This window comes from Staurois parvus, unplaced genomic scaffold (genome assembly GCF_062004578.1).
Source record: "Staurois parvus isolate SC_StPar_1 unplaced genomic scaffold, SC_StPar_1.0 ptg001193l, whole genome shotgun sequence".
Taxonomy (NCBI): domain Eukaryota; kingdom Metazoa; phylum Chordata; class Amphibia; order Anura; family Ranidae; genus Staurois; species Staurois parvus.
This window is the reverse complement of record NW_028318989.1, coordinates 47,702-65,000: the sequence shown is the minus strand read 5'-3', so window position 1 is coordinate 65,000 and position 17,299 is coordinate 47,702. Positions and strand designations below refer to the sequence as shown.

The 17,299-nt window shown below is 43.2% G+C and overlaps 1 protein-coding gene across 2 annotated transcripts in view; it reads right to left on the bottom strand.

Moving 5' to 3' along the window:
• The window catches only part of SLX4 (SLX4 structure-specific endonuclease subunit), a 47,247-nt gene extending 30,707 nt beyond the window's left edge, over positions 1-16,540 (bottom strand). The window contains exons 1-7 of one of the 2 annotated variants that reach the window (XM_089659971.1): positions 16,412-16,540; positions 11,612-12,010; positions 7,623-7,772; positions 7,355-7,532; positions 7,066-7,272; positions 1,776-1,966; positions 868-1,184 (exon numbers count right to left, since the gene is read on the bottom strand). In XM_089659971.1, coding sequence (XP_089516097.1) covers positions 868-1,184; positions 1,776-1,966; positions 7,066-7,272; positions 7,355-7,532; positions 7,623-7,772; positions 11,612-11,897 — 1,329 coding nt within the window. In that variant the 5' untranslated portion in view covers positions 11,898-12,010; positions 16,412-16,540. The remainder of the gene's footprint in view (positions 1-867; positions 1,185-1,775; positions 1,967-7,065; positions 7,273-7,354; positions 7,533-7,622; positions 7,773-11,611; positions 12,011-16,411) is intronic. The other variant, XM_089659972.1, reaches the window with a different exon arrangement.
• Between the last annotated feature and the right edge of the window lie 759 nt (positions 16,541-17,299).

Below are 17,299 nucleotides of genomic sequence, written 5' to 3'. Positions count from 1 at the left end.
TTGATTACCCTTTCGCCAGGAGACAGGAAGGGATCACCATCCCTGCTTGGTTTAAATTGGTGGACAATGATGACCCAGCATTGCACCTTATGGATTACTTGCTCAGGGTCCTGTAAGCAGGTCAGAGGGCTGGGGGTATTGCCACTGTCCACATCAGTTGTCCACACACAGGCTCCGCCTCTGCCTCTGAATCTTGTTTATTCTCATACCCAGCTCATCCTTTGGCTGGCTGTGTGACAGCAGGGAGCCTTGCGGAGTTACTGTGACAGCAAGGTATGTCTGGGGACTTTATCGGCCCTCCTCCCATTGTATAGCACTGCCTGTGATGACTTCTGCTGGCACAAGCTGAAAGAACCGAACCTTAAGATATCGATGCATTTGCACAAGTACCGATACTCGTGTAATTGCACAGTATCAGCACAGATACCGGTATCAGCGCAACCCTACATTAAAGTATTTGCGAGTTCACAACAAGCAGAAAAGGAGCTTTAAAACAAGCCACCCCTGACCTATCTAGCTGCTTGTACTGTTCAGTAATTCATTCTCAAAGATCCCCCAAAATCACAACAAAGATATTAAAGTGAGGTTTTGGTTGGTCTCTAGCCTGGCAAGATTTTGGCGCAATAATAAAGTAATAGGGAAAGGGCTAGGATTTCAGTGCTTCGGTTGTAAAATTTGAAGGCAAATTTCTCCACAATGCCTACGGTTACAGAGGTAAATCAGGTCTTATTATATACTGCGTGATCAGAATAATAGATAAGCACTTTGTTGCACATAGTCTAGGCAAAGGTTTGTGTTTAAATTCAGTATGTATTTGGAAAAAATCTACCCAAGCATTTTACCAATACATACCACAGTCAGGTTTACCTTTGAGGGAGGCTTCCATGGAGTTATTGGAGGATTTAGAGCTGCTGTATAGTAGGTGATTGTATCTCTGGTCTCCATCAAGTTGCTGATATCCCAAAAGACACAATTCTTTCCGGCACGCATTCTCCAGGTTTCACGGTCTTCCTCCTGTATGTTCCAGAAGCGGCTGGCAGGCAGTGTAATGAAGTTGTTCTCTACAGGTTCCTCACTCAGCAGCAATGAAAACCTCTTCTGAAGCTTCTGCACAGCCTCTTCTGGGGCCTGGACCAGCAGGACAGAAGGTGGCTTGTCCTTCTTTTTCCGACGACTTTTCTTTTCTAAAACACAGACAGCTCTCAGTTTAAAGAGTATGTAAACCCAACATTTCATATTCCTGATATGTGCTTGCTGTTCTATGTACTATGTGAAAAAGTATCCAGATTTCTTTGTATTGCTTCCTTTGTGTAAACTACCTGGTACTCCTGCCAGTCCCTCTGCTTTCTTATTAAAAACTGACCACACTAGGCGGGAGAACACACAGTGGTCAGTACTGTAGCTATGCTTGGAACTGAGCCTGCTCTCCTCCAATGATCAGACTTGTGCTGACACACCCCTCTACACAATCTTTCACTGAGAAGACCAGCGTGCTGCTGTTTCTCCTCCCCCAGCTCTTACACAGCTGAGAACAGAGAGCGTGTGTGATCACTTATAAAAAAGGAGAAAAAAAAAGGTATTTGTAATGTTTTTTTTATATCTACACACAAACATTTTACGTTTCATTTCCAGTTTAAACTGAACTACAAGGTAAGGGTTTACATATATTTTAAACTGCATGGAAGCATACTAGTTCACAAACGACTCCATAAAATGACAGATGTCAGACTTGCAAGTAGATTCATTTCTGAACAGCAATACTGATGTGTCTGTACCTAATGGAGCGATCTGTCTGGCAGGCTGAGCGTACTCAGGGTTTGGTGAAAAGTTTTCTTCTTGCAAAGAACGTGAAAGCGCCACTGCAACCATCAAATTTTCCATATCTGCTCCAGTCTGTGCTATCTTCCTTTTCTTGGAAGGCTCCTTCTGCTTTGGTGCCCCTTTCCTCTTTACATGGGCTATCCTGCTGGGGTGAGAGATATACAGGAGATTTATGGCTGTTTAAAGCAAATTATTATTATTATTATACAGTATTTATAAAGCGCCAATAGTTCGCTCAGCGCTGTACATTACAAAGGGGGACAGAACATGTGACAGAACATTACCAATACAATGCAAAACATAAGGGGATCGAGGGCCCTGCTCCTTGGAGCTTACAATCTAGGAGGGAGGGGATGGTGGCACAGGAGGAGATAGCTGTGAGGGATGGAGTGGTAGGAAGAGTGGAGGAGGTCGGCAAGTTAGCAGGGGGTGGGGTAGGCTTCCCTGAAGAGGTGGGTTTTCAGGGTGCGCCTAAAGCAAATCACAATTTTAATATAGACTCTAAATACTATTGATAATGTTGAAAGATCATGAATGACAAATGATGAATCATCATTCAGCTTGACTTTCAGTTTGCACACCTGTAAAGGCTCCTCTCCTATACTGAAATTATGAGCATCTCACAGTGTGCAATAGAGGCTGCAGCAAGTCAGAGAGACCCTGCCTCATTTCTTGGTTGGAGGGCACCCAGTATCATCTAGCTCTTTCCTCCCCAGCCTTGTTTTCCCTAGCTCACTTCTTTCATTCATTATATTTCAGATATTTTAATCATGGAGGCGCAGAGTTACATTTAGGCATTACCTAGGTTGGTCTGCGGTTTTCAGGAAGCTATGTACAGCCCCTCCCACCAGCCATGATCTACCTTCATTGCATAAAGAACCACAGAAACCCAATGAAGATATCACGGGGCCTAAAATAAGGGGTGTAATGAAAATGGGAAGGTTTTTTTTTTTTCACATGTTGATGAAGGAGGAAGGTAGGAATCAGGGAAAGCAAAAAATATGCAGAATAAGTTTCAGCTTTACCAACCTAAGAATGTTACATTTTTCTTTAAAAATACTATTATTATACAGTATTTATAAAGCGCCAATAGTTCGCTCAGCGCTGTACATTACAAAGGGGGACAGAACATGTGACAGAACAATACCAATACAATGCAAAACATGAGGGGATTGAGGGCCCTGCTCTTTCGAGCTTACAATCTAGGAGAACTAATGTTCAATACCTTTAGTAAATAAGAAAGCATCGTTCCTATGGTCTCTGGAGATCTTGAAGCAGTAAAGTTCAGGTAAAGCATGTCAAGTCAGCTGTACTGGACTGCTGGAATTGCTTTCCCAAGGTCCTATGCCTCAGTAAAGATAGAATAGTCAATGCCTTAGCATTGGTAATACGGTCCAGACACCAGAGTGATTAAGTATTTCCCTTAGTATAAAAAAAAGGTAATTTATATCGTTTGTAACCATTGTGCACAGACTCCTGTCAAGCTTGCAGGATGTTGGCTGTTAATCAGCACTCAAATCCAGGTGCTGGTTTCCTCTTGGGTGCTATCTTTTACACTGGAGAAGAGCTCACTTTCCTGCAAATGAAATACCAAAATCCTGATGTCACAGAATAACCTCCACCTATATTCAGTGTCCTCAGTTGCTAGGTGGGCCTTATTCATAAAAGAAAGATGTATGCAGAGTTATGCATTTACTTGCATTTCTGTATAGACTTATGGCTGCACAAATGTATTATATTTTATTCTTTAGGAAACAATTTGCCCTAAGAGAGAAAAACTAAAGCCAATAAGTAATGGGAATCAAGTTTACTACTGTGAAATCATCAGTGCGATCCAAGTTAATAATTTTTTTCTGGATGTAATGGTTTTTGTTGTGACATGGCAACTCCCCATATATGGAACACAAGATAATTTAAATATGTCACCTGTCTATACAGTGATACTGAGGTGGTACAAAGTAACACATACAGCTTGTATATAATACAGAAGGCTTATTAGAGGACAATCATCAGTGCCCAGTACTATCTGAATTATCTGCAATGTTCTTCTAGAACTTTTATTAAAGCGGAGTTCCACTCACCCTGTCAAAAAATAAAAGTCAGCAGCTACAAAAACTGTAGCTGCTGACTTTTAAAAAACAGCCACTTACCTGTCCCTCGGTGTGTCCCCCACAGCTCGTTTCACCGGCAGTCCTGTATTCCAGGAGGCCAGCATCTTCAGTGTGGGCACCCGGCTGTGACAGCTTGCAGCTTCACAGCCGGGTACCCACTGCACATGCACAAGTAGTGTTGCGCTTCATGAATGGTCCTGTAGTCTTCTGGGACCTGTCACGTGTCTGAAAAGACTACAGGGAGGGAGGGAGGACACCTTCCATTTCCGATCGCCTAGGCGATCGGACCAGACATGGGAGCGGGTACCTGTCAAATTTGGGTGCCCGCCCCCAAAGGTGTCAATCCTTAATGGGGAGCGGGGGGCAGTCCTTAAAGCGGAACTTCCCCTTTTGGGTGGAGCTCTGCTTTAAGGAGAAAAGAATTCCCTTAGCATAGGTACAGTCTTGAACTTACTGACTATTCTTCTGTAAGAAGCATGTAACATGCATCATGGTGATCAGAGGCCCAACCCTATGCAATCATATAGTGCCTAACAGAAAAAACCTGATTAGACATTGGACACATTGCAGAAAGATGTACAGTACCGTCATAGTCACCTAAATCTGCAGTGTTAAAATGGATCTTGTGAGAAAAAATGGAAGATAACAATAAAGCTTATATCACTCACTCTGCTTTGTTAAAGTAACTCATATCTGCAGCAGCTTTTAATGCCGTTTCCCGTTGGGGGTCTTCTGACTTGGAAAAGCTTTGACAATTCCTGAATTGGCCAGTGAAGCCACTTATCATAGCCAATAAGAATGCATTGAGGAGCGGGAGGAAGATGGCAAGCTCTGATATGGAAATTTTTTTTCCAGTCAGAATGGCCTAGAGGTTAGAGGAATAAAAGATGCTGTAGGAATGTGTGGGTACCTCTAAGTGCTGTCAGCAATCTGTAAAGATCACCTTGCCTCAGCAGAGAACTTGGTTTGCTGGCCATGTGATTTGTGATGTCATCAATCTTTCATCTTCCCAGGTGAACGCTACAGCATAAAGCTCTATCCCTGCCAAATCTAATGAAATTTTAGAGGCAGAAGAGACCTATCTTTGGACATTAAGATATAATTATTTAAAACTGTACATCTTTGAAAACATCCCATAGACACTACTAAATCTTGTGAAAAGCCTTCCAAGAGTTGAAGCTGTTATAGTTGCAAAGGGCAGGGCCAACTCAATATTGAACCCTACGGACTATGACTGGGATGCCATTAAAGTTCATGTGTGTGTAAAGGCAGGCGTCCCAATACTTTTGGCAATATAGTGTATGTCCCCATAGAGGAAATAAAAGCAGTAAAACCCTTAAAAAATAATAATAATGTAACCCTCATTGTCTCCATTCAAAAGATAAAAAGGTCTTTTTTAAGCTTTTTTTATTAGATATTTTTTACAGAGTAAAGTTGAGTAAAAGAGGTTGGGTGACCATCTGCTGGTTAGAAGTCACAACCAAGAAAATGTCATAGTGCCACGTCCCAATTGGAGGATAAATATATCAAAGATTGCCAATGGACTTTTTAGGCACATGAACTCAGTACACAGAAAATAAAAGCAGTTGTTACTTTATTAACATATTATATCTAAAATATATCTTTCGTGCATTTAAAATTGCATTGCACATTTAATCACAGCGTGTTTCCCCCCCAACAATTAGAAAAATTGTAAGTTTTTCCAATGGAAATTTGGTAGAGATGGCAGACGCAATCCACTTCCTTCAAAAGGAGGGGAACATCCAAGCTGTGTAGATGAAGCCCAACATGTTTCGCGACTGAAGTAGCTTCTTCAGGTGCTAGCAACGCATCTAAAAGATGAACAAACTTGACAGTAATCACTGTAATATTAAACAGTGAATACAAATACAACATGGGTACCGCCTATAAGGCACTTACATGAAAGGTAAACAGTGTGTATTGTATGATAAAGGACTACTCAATGCAGCAACACAGGTCCCCCAGCCGACCAGAAAAGGAACCCCACGGCGGGTGTGGGGGACGCATGAATTAGGCAATAAGCAAACAGATTTACCAAACAGGAATCACGGCATTCAGCAGAGAAATAAAGAATCAGAGGTACAGGGCGACATTAGGCATCATCATTATAATTATCCAGCTAATGAAGTATAGTAGTGGAGGACAACATAGGCCTATAAAAGACCAAAGTATAAAAAGTAGTTAGTGTTGCCTTCAGATAGGCAACCTAGCTATAAATTGCATAATGATCCAAAGTAGATTCCACCATCAGTAGATTCGAAATGGATCACCTCCACCATAAGGCATAAAGACCGATTGGCCTGAAAAACAGGGAATGGGAATATCCCAGGATAAAGACCCCTCTCAGCTCTCTCCCCTCAGAAAACATGTATCCATCATCATTGCAACTACTAAAAGAGTCCAATTATACCTAATATATTATGAACAGAGCAGGCCCGTCAGACTAGAAGAGCCACAAACTGCCTTTGTGGTGTTCCAGGAGCCCCAGGGGGTTTGTCCGCCGACCCACACTGCTTAAATGCGCATCGACGCCAGCCGGCGTGTGACGTCATCCCAGCCTGGCCAGAGCATTCACGTACGTGCGCAGAGCGTCACGCTGGCTGAGCAGCGAAAACGGCGCTGTGGCAAGGACAACCGCGCACGCGCAGACAACCCCCACCCCTCCCTGAACCCAATCGGTACCCATGTTGTATTTGTATTCACTGTTTAATTTCACAATGATTAATGTCAAGTTTGTTCATCTTTTAGATGCGTTGCTAGGCCGTGAAGAAGCGACTTCAGTCACAAAACATGTTGGGCTTCATCAACACAGCTTGGATGTTCTCCTCCTTTTGAAGAAAGTGAATTATGTGTACCATCTCTACCAAACGTCCATTGGAAAAACCTACAATTTTTTTAATTGATGGGGGAAAACATGCTGTGATTCAATGTGCAATGCAATTTTAAATACATTAAAGATATATTTTAGATATGATATGTTAATAAAGTAACAACTGCTTTTATTTTCTGTGTACTAAGTTTATGTGCCTAAAAAGTCCATTGTCAATCTTTGATATTTTTTACATAGTCTTTTTCCTCAAATACCATAATAATGCAAGATTTACATTCTCACCCTGTTGGTACTTCTGTGCTCGTCTCAGTAGCCTGTCTCTGCACAGCTTGCAATAGCGTCTGTGCAGGCACCTCCAGCTTGGCAGCACAGCGCTTCAGGTGAGAGGCACGGGCTTTCTCTGTGGTGAAGGGCTTTCCACATAACGGACAGCAGGGAACCACCGATGCAGCTGAATTACCTTGTAAACCTTCACTCTGATCCAGACACCTGCGAGATCATGAAACAAGTCTTAGAAACACAGTTATAGGTAGGTAGTGCTCTGGTGTAATGATACGTTCTCTAGCCCCACCTGTTGACATGCTGTTCCCGCAGCACGCTGCTCATGGCAGTCAGGTCTTTTTGGCACAGCTGACAGAAGAAGAGTCCTTCATCTTCTAAGTTAGGTGAATGCTTCTTAAGGTCCAGTTGCAAAGCCATCGCAAGATCCCCATCGGTGTGAACATCTGCATCTGCTGTAAATGCTTTGACTTAACAGGAACAGTATGGGTAAAGTTAGATGAGATTGAAATCACTGGGGATGTGTCATCACCTACAGTATAGGTTGTGGAATCACTCACCCTGTTCTCCATTGGTCTCCAAGCTATTCAGCTTCATCCGGACAGGGGGTGCCCTCTTATACTGCTGCATCCTTTCCAAGACAAGATCTTTCACACAAGGTTGGTCCTGCTGTCCAGCTGTTTCCTCTTGAGACTCTTTACCGCTGCAATCTGAAAAACGAAGCATTAGGGATAAAAAAAAGTCTCAATATTGTTAAAGTTTCTGTTAAAATTAATGTTCAAATTCCACTGTTTCCTGCAAAGAAGATGCCCACACTAGCAACCACTGCAAAAGTGAAGCAAAACCGCCGGCTGAAGATTCTGCAGAATCCAACACTTTCAGGAGTGATGACTTCCTGGTTTGCCCCTGTGTGCTGTAGTTCCTTCAGCTGGTGCTTAAGACACTATGGGGTTTATTTACTAAAGCTGGAGAGTGCAAAATCAGACTCCCTTCTACCTAGAAACCAATCAGCTTCTAACTTCAGCTTGTTCAGTTAAGCTTTGGCAATAAAACCTGGAAGCTGATTGGTTCCTATGCAGAAGTCAGCCTGATTTTTGCACTCTCTAGCTTTAGTAAATAAACCCCTATGGGACAGTAGTGGCATAAAGGCCAATCAACCATCAACCAAACCAGCGAGAGCAGCGCAGGACCAGGAATTGGACACTCCTGGAAGTGTCGGATTTTGCAGGATCTTCAGTTGGCGGGTTCTTTTCACTACTGCAGTGATCATCAGTGTGGGAAGAAGCAGAGGAGAATATTCCAGTTCTGCTCTGCAGCCAACAGTTGATTTTGAACATTTATTTCAGTGACAAAGTTGTTTTAAGAATGCTGGCCTCTGGATTCTAAAATGTAGGAAGAGTGTAGATGTCGACCAAAAGCAGCCAATCAGTTGTTTCTTTTTTTTTTTTTGAGTTGTGAAAATAATGAAGATAAACGATATTGATTAATGTAGAAGTCACCTCTGCTTTCATAAAAAGGGAACCAACCATAGTATAAATATAGTGTAGTATTAAAAATAAATATGACAGCTGCCATTGCTGACTTTATGTATGAAATAAAGACTGAGTAAAGAAAAATAAAAAAATAGTCTGTTTTGTTTTATATTTCAGCCATTATTATTATTTTTGGCTGGAAACATCCATGCATATATAAACATATATAAACATATCTGCATGGATGTTTCCAGCCAAAAATAATAATAATGGCTGAAATATAAAACAAAACAGACTATTTTTATCCTTCTTTACTCAGTCTTTATTTTATACATAAAGTCAGCAATGGCAGCTGTCATATTTATTTTTAATACTACACTATATTTATACTCTGGTTGGTTCCCTTTGCAGGAAGAAAAAGGCATTAAGAAAAGAAAATATAATGCTAATATTCAGGTGGAGAAATAAAGTAATAGAATACCTGCAAGGTGCTAAAGTTTTCCTGCTGCCTTAAAGTGTCAGTATACATAAATTATTTTGTGATAACTTGGTTTAGGAAAAATTCATACAAATAAAAGCAGCGAGCACTGAATATCAAAAAAGTGTTCCTAAATACCCTTTGTAGTCTCTTTTTTTTTCAGGGTCTTATGATGGCCTTGCTTGTTCTGGGCTCTGCACTGTCCAAGCATTGGGCGCGACCAAGCTGCAGAGTGTCAGGTGCCATCCTGATGTAACCACTCATACGGCTCATTCACACTAGAAACAGCACATTTACTACGCATTATTTCTTTGCATATTTGCATGTATTTGATGTGTTTTTATTCGCGTTTGCATGCAGCTGACGTGCATTTTTCTATCTGCATTTGTCCTGTGAGGTCACTTCCTTCTTTCTTTCCTTGGGCTTCTATGTGCACTGTGATGCGTTGCAGTGCATTTGCGTGCATTTACATGCGTTTTGCACATTTGTAGTGCAGAAAAATGCAGCATGCTCTACTGCAATGGTGTGAACTATGTCCATAGGACAGCCTGGATTTTGGACTGTCTATGCAGTTGGACTGCAGTCAAAAATGCATCCAACTGCACGTGGTTTGAAAGGGCCCTAACACCCCGTTCACATTGGTGTGACTAGGCATGTGATTTGCATGCCCTGTGACTTGCAAATTGGATGCCAAGTCTCACCCTATTGTCCACAATTACAGTGGTCATATCGGTGCGGTTTCGACTTGGTCAGAGCCGCACCGATTTCAAAAGTAGCACATGCACTACTTTTGGTGCGATTTGCATAGACATCTGTAACAGCTTCACAAGGTTGACATTGAAAATTACCATTATAATTGAAAATGAAAGCAAAAGAAAATCCCACATTTTGGGTCCCTAAAAAAGTAATGGAGGGGAAATTTTCCAATGGGGACACTAGTTCTGGTGACCTGGGGGCCCCAAGGAATTCCCTTATTGTGCAGGGATTTTATCGTATTTCATGTTTGGCTATAGGACAGGATGTGAAGGGAAATCTCCCCAATGGGACACAGGTGACAAAAAAAAAAATCTGAAGGGGTTATAACCCTCCCTTACTTTATCCAAAATTTAAAAAAAAAGAAAAATTTTTGCATATAGCGCTACTTTAACCATTTCAATACCGAGCAATTTTCCCCCTTCCTGCCCAGGCCATTTTTCAGGTTTCAGCGCTCTCACACTTTGAATGACAATTGCGCGGTCATACAACATTGTACCCAAACTAAAATTTTATCATTTTCTTCACACAACTAGAGCTTTCTTTTGGTGGTATTTAATCACTGCCTGGGTTTTTATTTTTTGCCAAATTAACAAAAAAGACCAACTTTTGTTTAAAAAAAACACGTTTTTATTTGTTTCTGTTATAAAGTTTGCAAATAAATAATTGTTCTTCATAAATTTAGACCGAGATGTATTCTACTACATGTCTTTGGTGAAAATAACCCAAATTAGGATGTATTTTTTAGTTTGTAGGAAGGTTATAGAGTTCACAAACTATGGTATAGATCTGAATATTGATCAATCCTGAAGTACTGACAGCCAATCTAATTTCTTGAGGTCCAAGAATGTCAGAACAGTACAGATATCCCCCCAAATGACCCCTTTTTGCAAAGTAGACAGTCTGACATACTTCATAAGAGGAATGGCGAGTTTTTTTTGTCATAATTTTTTGGAAAATTAAAAAATAAAAAAAATTATTTTCACTATTTCTTTTTACATACTGTCACCAGGGCAGTACAGCGTCATCATATAACTGGCATGGTGGTGATCAGGGACACTGACTGGTGACAGTGCAAAAAAAAAAAATATATATATATATATATATTTTTTTTTTTTTTATTAAGTTCTTTTAAGATTTTTTTTTCATATTTCACTATGTCCAAAGTAGTACAATGTTACCATAGTAACATTGTACTACTTTGGGGAAGTGATCAGTATTTTTTTTTTTTTTACACAATTTGCTTATAGCAAAGAATTACTTTGCTATAAGCAAGCATTTACCTGAATGACATCGATTCATTCTGGGGTTTTTTTTTGTGTGCTTAGCTGTGATTTGGCTACAGCTAATCACAAGACATGTGATTAGCTGTGACCATTCACATCTAGGCACTAGTATACAATGGATGGCATGAATGAAGTCATCCATTGTATACAACTGTCATGTGACCTGTTGTGATTGTTCACAGCAGGTCACATGGTACCGGCAACGGGGGCTGGTACTCAGATCTGTCATCGGCCGTGTCCGAGGTACACGGCCGGTGACAGATCGCGCCACTGCGCGGCTCTGCAAGCGCGCGAACTGCGCATGTATGGGAGGACGCCATATGGCGGCCTCCCGGAAAGGTAATGCACTTTTGCGGACGCCATTTGGCCATAGGCCAGGCGTCAAATGGTTAAGACAGTGAATTGAGCCATTCAGTAAACTGAAGCAATTTTCAGCCAATCATGCCTCTGGGAATAATGTCATCACACCAGAATGCATAAACTCTCACTCTATGGTTGTCTCAAATCGGTGTAAGTAAACACTGGAAGGGAAAAAAAACAGTTTTGTGTATTTTAATTACCTTTCTCTGTGTGCCCATTGGGCAGGTGGATCTGCACAGTGCTCCCCGCTTCTTCCTCATTACTTGTCTTCTCTGGTCCATTTCCTGCCTTGATGTTCTGTTCCACCTCCTTACTGACCCCATTACTTGTCTTGCTTTTGGTCCTGGAAGGTTTGGGCTTTTTTAACTTGCTCTTGCCTGTAGTGCTGGCTGTGGAAACACTCGGACCCTCCAATGGCTTGCTCTTTTTAACCCGCTTCAAGAGCTTGGTACATAATTCAGTAAATTCATCGTCTGATTCAACCATTAGTAAATCCTTTCAAGTACTGGATAATACGAGCGGGTCAGCAGACAGAGGGCAGGCAAGCCGAATCTTCATCTCACCATCACATGGTAGGGACAACCATTACTGTAAAGCATCTTTAGGGAAAAGAAAAAAAAATGTACATTAACAGTCAGCATAGCTACATTTGTCAGTCCATTTCCTGATCCCCAAATGGAATTTGTCCGTTTGAGGATCAGTTTTTCAAGGGGAAATATATGTATAGCACAAGGACCTGATGAATGCACTTGATGTGGGATCTCTTGGCATGAGATAAAGACCAGCTTTATTGGTGCAGCTTGGTCACATAGTGTTTGACTTAGCTTGAAACAAATAAAAGTGATGTCATGTAAGTAATCTGCTCTTTCCAATATTATACTGCTGGGATATTTTACCTGCTGGATAATCAGTGAAGCAGTGAGCATAATGGAATCATGCTGAAATGGCGTATGCATTGAGAGCAATTAGAAGGTCTCCATCTCTCTGTCCATGGCTAAAACACCTTGGTTGAATTCTGGTTCAATAAAAGATGTGCGGTTGACCTTCGTCATAGGGGTGAAGATTTAAACTTGAACTATTGGACGAAACGCACTAGGGCGGAGTCTCAGTACTGACATCACACCGCTGCACAATCCTGGGTCTTTATCAGCTCTCTCAGTGAGTTTTTACTGTCACACTGTTTAAACTGAGTGACTGGCTCTGTTCTACGACAAATCTTTATTTAAACTACACTTTCATTGGCTTTCTGTTGGCTCCTTGGTGAGCTCTGTTCGTTCCTGCGGGAGTTGCCTTTTGCTGCTGCCTAAGAGGAGTGATTCCAGAGTGGAAGTGCATACAACTGGGGAGGATTTGTGCCTGAGAAACATGCTTTGTCTGCTGTACCGGTTTCTGCTTACAGTTTGGTGAGTATGCCACTTCCAGGACAGGCTGTTGGGGTTTTTATTACATGGTTTGGTGAGTATGCCTTTGATGGTGGCGGTACTGTGTTTTGCTACACTACAAGGATCTTGCTGGATGGCATAAGATCTTTTTTTCTATGAACATATACGGAATTTGATTTCAGAGACACTTCACATTTTGCACATTGAACAGGATTTGTTTTTTTTTTTGTATGTTTTTGTTCTATTCACTGGCACTGCATCATGTAAGTCTTTAGGTTTGGGTTTATCAAACTTTGTTTGCCAGCAGCCAGATGTGTTATCACAAAGCAGATTCATTACAACACGTTCAAAGTGGAACTATACTCTCCATCAGTCCAGTGATATGGAGTCCCCTAGTTCCCCACTGAAAACTGACATCTTCAGACGGGCAGCTTGTAGGTTTCGCTGGCCGCTTTCATTAGCCGGGGCGAGATGACGTCACTGCCATGCATGCATGGGAATTCAGTCATCTCAGCATTACTGAACTTGTACAACGAGCTGCACGTGCACAGCTCACTGTAAAGGGGCGGACAGGCAGGAAAATAATTTTAATGCAGAAAAGAAGTAACATGTCCCTACTACATTAAAAATCATGACTGTTGGTCCATTTTTATTCCTTTCCATAAAGTTCCACTTTAGGGCTCGTTCACACCTGGTGCAGAGACATCAGTTTTTCTGCACACATTCTGCAAGGGCACAACAACTCAATTGTTCTCTATGTGCTCTGTTCACACCACAACACTAGTATAACATGCTGATTTTTTTCTGCACAGGAATCTGCAAAACTGGAATTGAAATGTGCATGAAAACAGATGTCAACTGAAGTCTCTGCACATGTGGTGTGAACAAGGCCTTAACCCTTTGAGGACCATAAGATTACGGAACGCCAAAAGAATCAATTGTTTGTTTTTAAAGTTCGTACACTTCAGTTGCTGTAACTAAGCCATTTCATGAAATAATTGGCAAAAAGCTAGATCCATTTGTTGATAAGAACTAATATTTTGACTCAAACCAAAAAAAAAAAAAGAAAAAAAAAAAAAAAGTATTTTAAGTTCTTAATCAGATGATACAGGCAATTAAAAACATGGGACAAATACGTCCCTTGGTCCTCAAAGGGTTAAGATAAGCGTTCACTCAAAGGGGTCAGTGGAGGTTCTTCACTTTGATCACATGCACTCTCCCAAGAAAAAAAAAAACACTCTCTAGCAATACACACTAAACTGAGCATGTACAGAGTGACTCCTAGAGCTCTGTACTCTTCATTCTCCTCTGACTATCCTATGAGGCTTCTGAACACCTGACCCTCCGTTTGGACAGTGCTGATTAGCCCTGTACTGATCACATGCATCCTTCGAAAGAAAATAAAAAAACTCTCTAGCAATACACACCAAACTGAGCATGTGCAGAGTGTGTCCTAGAGCTCTGTTCTATCAGCAGATGGACTGGGACAGTAGAAGGGGAGGAACAGAGAAGACAGGATCAAACAGCCTTTTTACACAATGCAGAGGATTAACCCCTTAGGCTCCACAGTGAGTATAATAACCATACTTTACTGCATATACAGACTGATGTTACTGTTGTGGGTTTAGTAACACTTTAACAGGAAAGAAGTCACATGACCAGTATTTATACACAAAAAAAAAGGCACATGGTGCATGATGGGAACTGCAGTATTCCAGCACAGCTGTCAGCTGTGGACGGTTGTGTAGGCTACTTGTAGTTCTCCAGCAGAGCTGGCAAGTCTGTAGGCCATTAAGAATGCTGGGACTTGTAGTTATACAGCACAGCTGTCATCTCTGTGGAGAACTGCTTGTAGTTCTGTCTGGTCTGGAAGGAACGATGCATGCGGAGGATTTTATCAGATCTGAGGACTATGGGCTCTGTGAACGGTCCCTAGGACCTATAACCCCCAACAGAGTGCTGTGTACGGTCATGCAGGATGAATCTGGATGTTTACCAGGACACCTGTGAGCAATGACAGTGCATGCTGGGACTTGCAGTTCCACAACCCAACTTTGGAACACCCACCTCTGTAGCAATACGGGTTGGGATATAATTCCTCAGCACAGTTGTGAGCACAGCTGAGACTTGTAGTTCTGCTGGCAGCCCCTAGGACCCAGACCCCCTTCACACAGTGTGTTGTGTGACCAAGGCAGGCCGTAGAGACGTGGAGTGTCCCATCACAGCAGACAGCTCACTGAGCAATGATGCAGGAGAAGACCGGCAGTTATCCAGCAAAGCAGGCGAAGAGCAATGATGCATGCTGGGACTTGTGGTTCTGCATCACAGCTGTGGGCAATTAGCTTTGTGAATCGCATGCAAGGACTTCGTTCTCCTGCAGTGCTGGCTGTGAGGACAGTAATGCATGCTGAGACTTGTGGTTCCCCGGCACAACTGCTTGTGAGGACAGCAATGCATGCTGAGACTTGTGGTCCCCCAGCACAGCTGAGAGGACAGTAATGCATGCTGAGACTTGTGGTTCCCCGGCACAACTGCTGGTGAGGACTGCAGTGCATGCTGAGACTTGTGGTTCCCCAGCACAGCTGGCTGTGAGGACAGCAATGCTGCTGAGACTTGTGGTTCCCCAGCACAGTAATGCATGCTGAGACATGTGGTTCCCCGGCACAGCTGCTTGTGAGGACAGCAATGCATGCTGAGACTTGTGGTTCCCCAGCACAGCTGGCTGAGGACAGCAATGCTGCTGAGACTTGTGGTTCCCCAGCACAGTAATGCATGCTGAGACTTGTGGTTCCTCAGAGCAACTGCTTGTGAGGACAGCAATGCATGCTGAGACTTGTGATTCTCCAGCTGGCTGTGAGGACAGCAATGCATGCTGAGACTTGTGGTTCTCCAGCTGGCTGTGAGGACAGCAATGCATGCTGAGACTTGTGGTACCCCAGCTGGCTGTGAGGACAGCAATGCATGCTGAGACTTGTGGTTCCCCAGCACAACTGACAGAGGACAGTAATGCATGCTGAGACTTGTGGTACCCCAGCACAGCTGGCTGAGAGGACAGTAATGCATGCTGAGACTTGTGGTACCCCAGCACAGCTGGCTGAGAGGACAGTAATGCATGCTGAGACTTGTGGTTCTCCAGCTGGCTGTGAGGACAGCAATGCATGCTGAGACTTGTGGTACCCCAGCTGGCTGTGAGGACAGCAATGCATGCTGAGACTTGTGGTTCTCCAGCTGCTTGTGAGGACAGCAATGCATGCTGAGACTTGTGGTTCCCCAGCACAACTGACAGAGGACAGTAATGCATGCTGAGACTTGTGGTACCCCAGCACAGCTGGCTGAGAGGACAGTAATGCAGGCTGAGACTTGTGGTACCCCAGCACAGCTGGCTGAAAGGACAGTAATGCATGCTGAGACTTGTGGTACCCCAGCTAGCTGTGAGGACAAGCCAAGCATGCTGAGACTTGTGGATCCCCAGCACAGTAATGAATGCTGAGACGTATTCCCCCAGCACAGCTGTCTGGCCTCCATAATGGAAGATACAAGTACACCCCCTCAGGCCTCCTCTCCTGTCTCTGCACCACCATTGCCGCCCTCCCCGTCTCCCCATTTATCACACACTACCTCAGCCCCGCCGTACACTCCGATCCGGAAGTGACTCCATTACGTCACCGCGACACCAGCAACAAGCGTCCAGCCGGCCCCGCAGCAACAGGGTGTGCTGCCCTCTAGCGGCGCTGCGCTGCTAGTAATTCACCCGAACAAAATGGCCGCCTAACGATCCTCTGGGGCCGATTCATTTGCATTGTGTACTGTCTGTGTGGAGAGAACCTCCTATCTGTGCAATATGGCCTGTTACCATCAGCTAGTCAGGAGAGCAGGTCCCAGTTGAGGACATGTTTCCCCAGCTGCTAACTTGGCTGTGAGGATTAGTCCGTGCTGGATACAGAGCTGTGTGTTCCCGCCTCTCACATGACCTCCCTCTCTCTACACATTATATGGCCAAAAGTATTGGCCCCGCCCTCCAAATCATGTGATTCAGGTGTTCCAATCCCCTTAATGGCCTCAGGTGTATATAATGAAGCCCCTAGGCATGCAGACTGCTTCTACAAACATTGGTGAAAGAATGGGTCACTCTCAGGAGCTCAGTGACTCCAAGCGTGGTCCCGTGATAGGTTGTCACCTGTGTAATAAGTCCATCCGTGACATTTCCTGTCTAATAAATATTCCACGGTCAACTGTTAGTGGTATTATAACAGAGTGGAAGAAACTGGGAACAACAGCAACTCAGCCACAAGTGGTAGGCCACGTAAAATGACAGAGCGGGGTCAGCGCATGCTGAAGCACACAGTGCGCAGAAGTCGCCAACTGTCTGCAGAGTCAATAACTAAAGACCTCCAAACTTCTTGTGGCCTTCAGATGAGCACAACAACAGTGTGTAGAGAGCTTCATGGAATGGGTTTCCATGGCCGAGCAGCTGCATTCAAGCCCTACATCACCAAGTGCAATGCA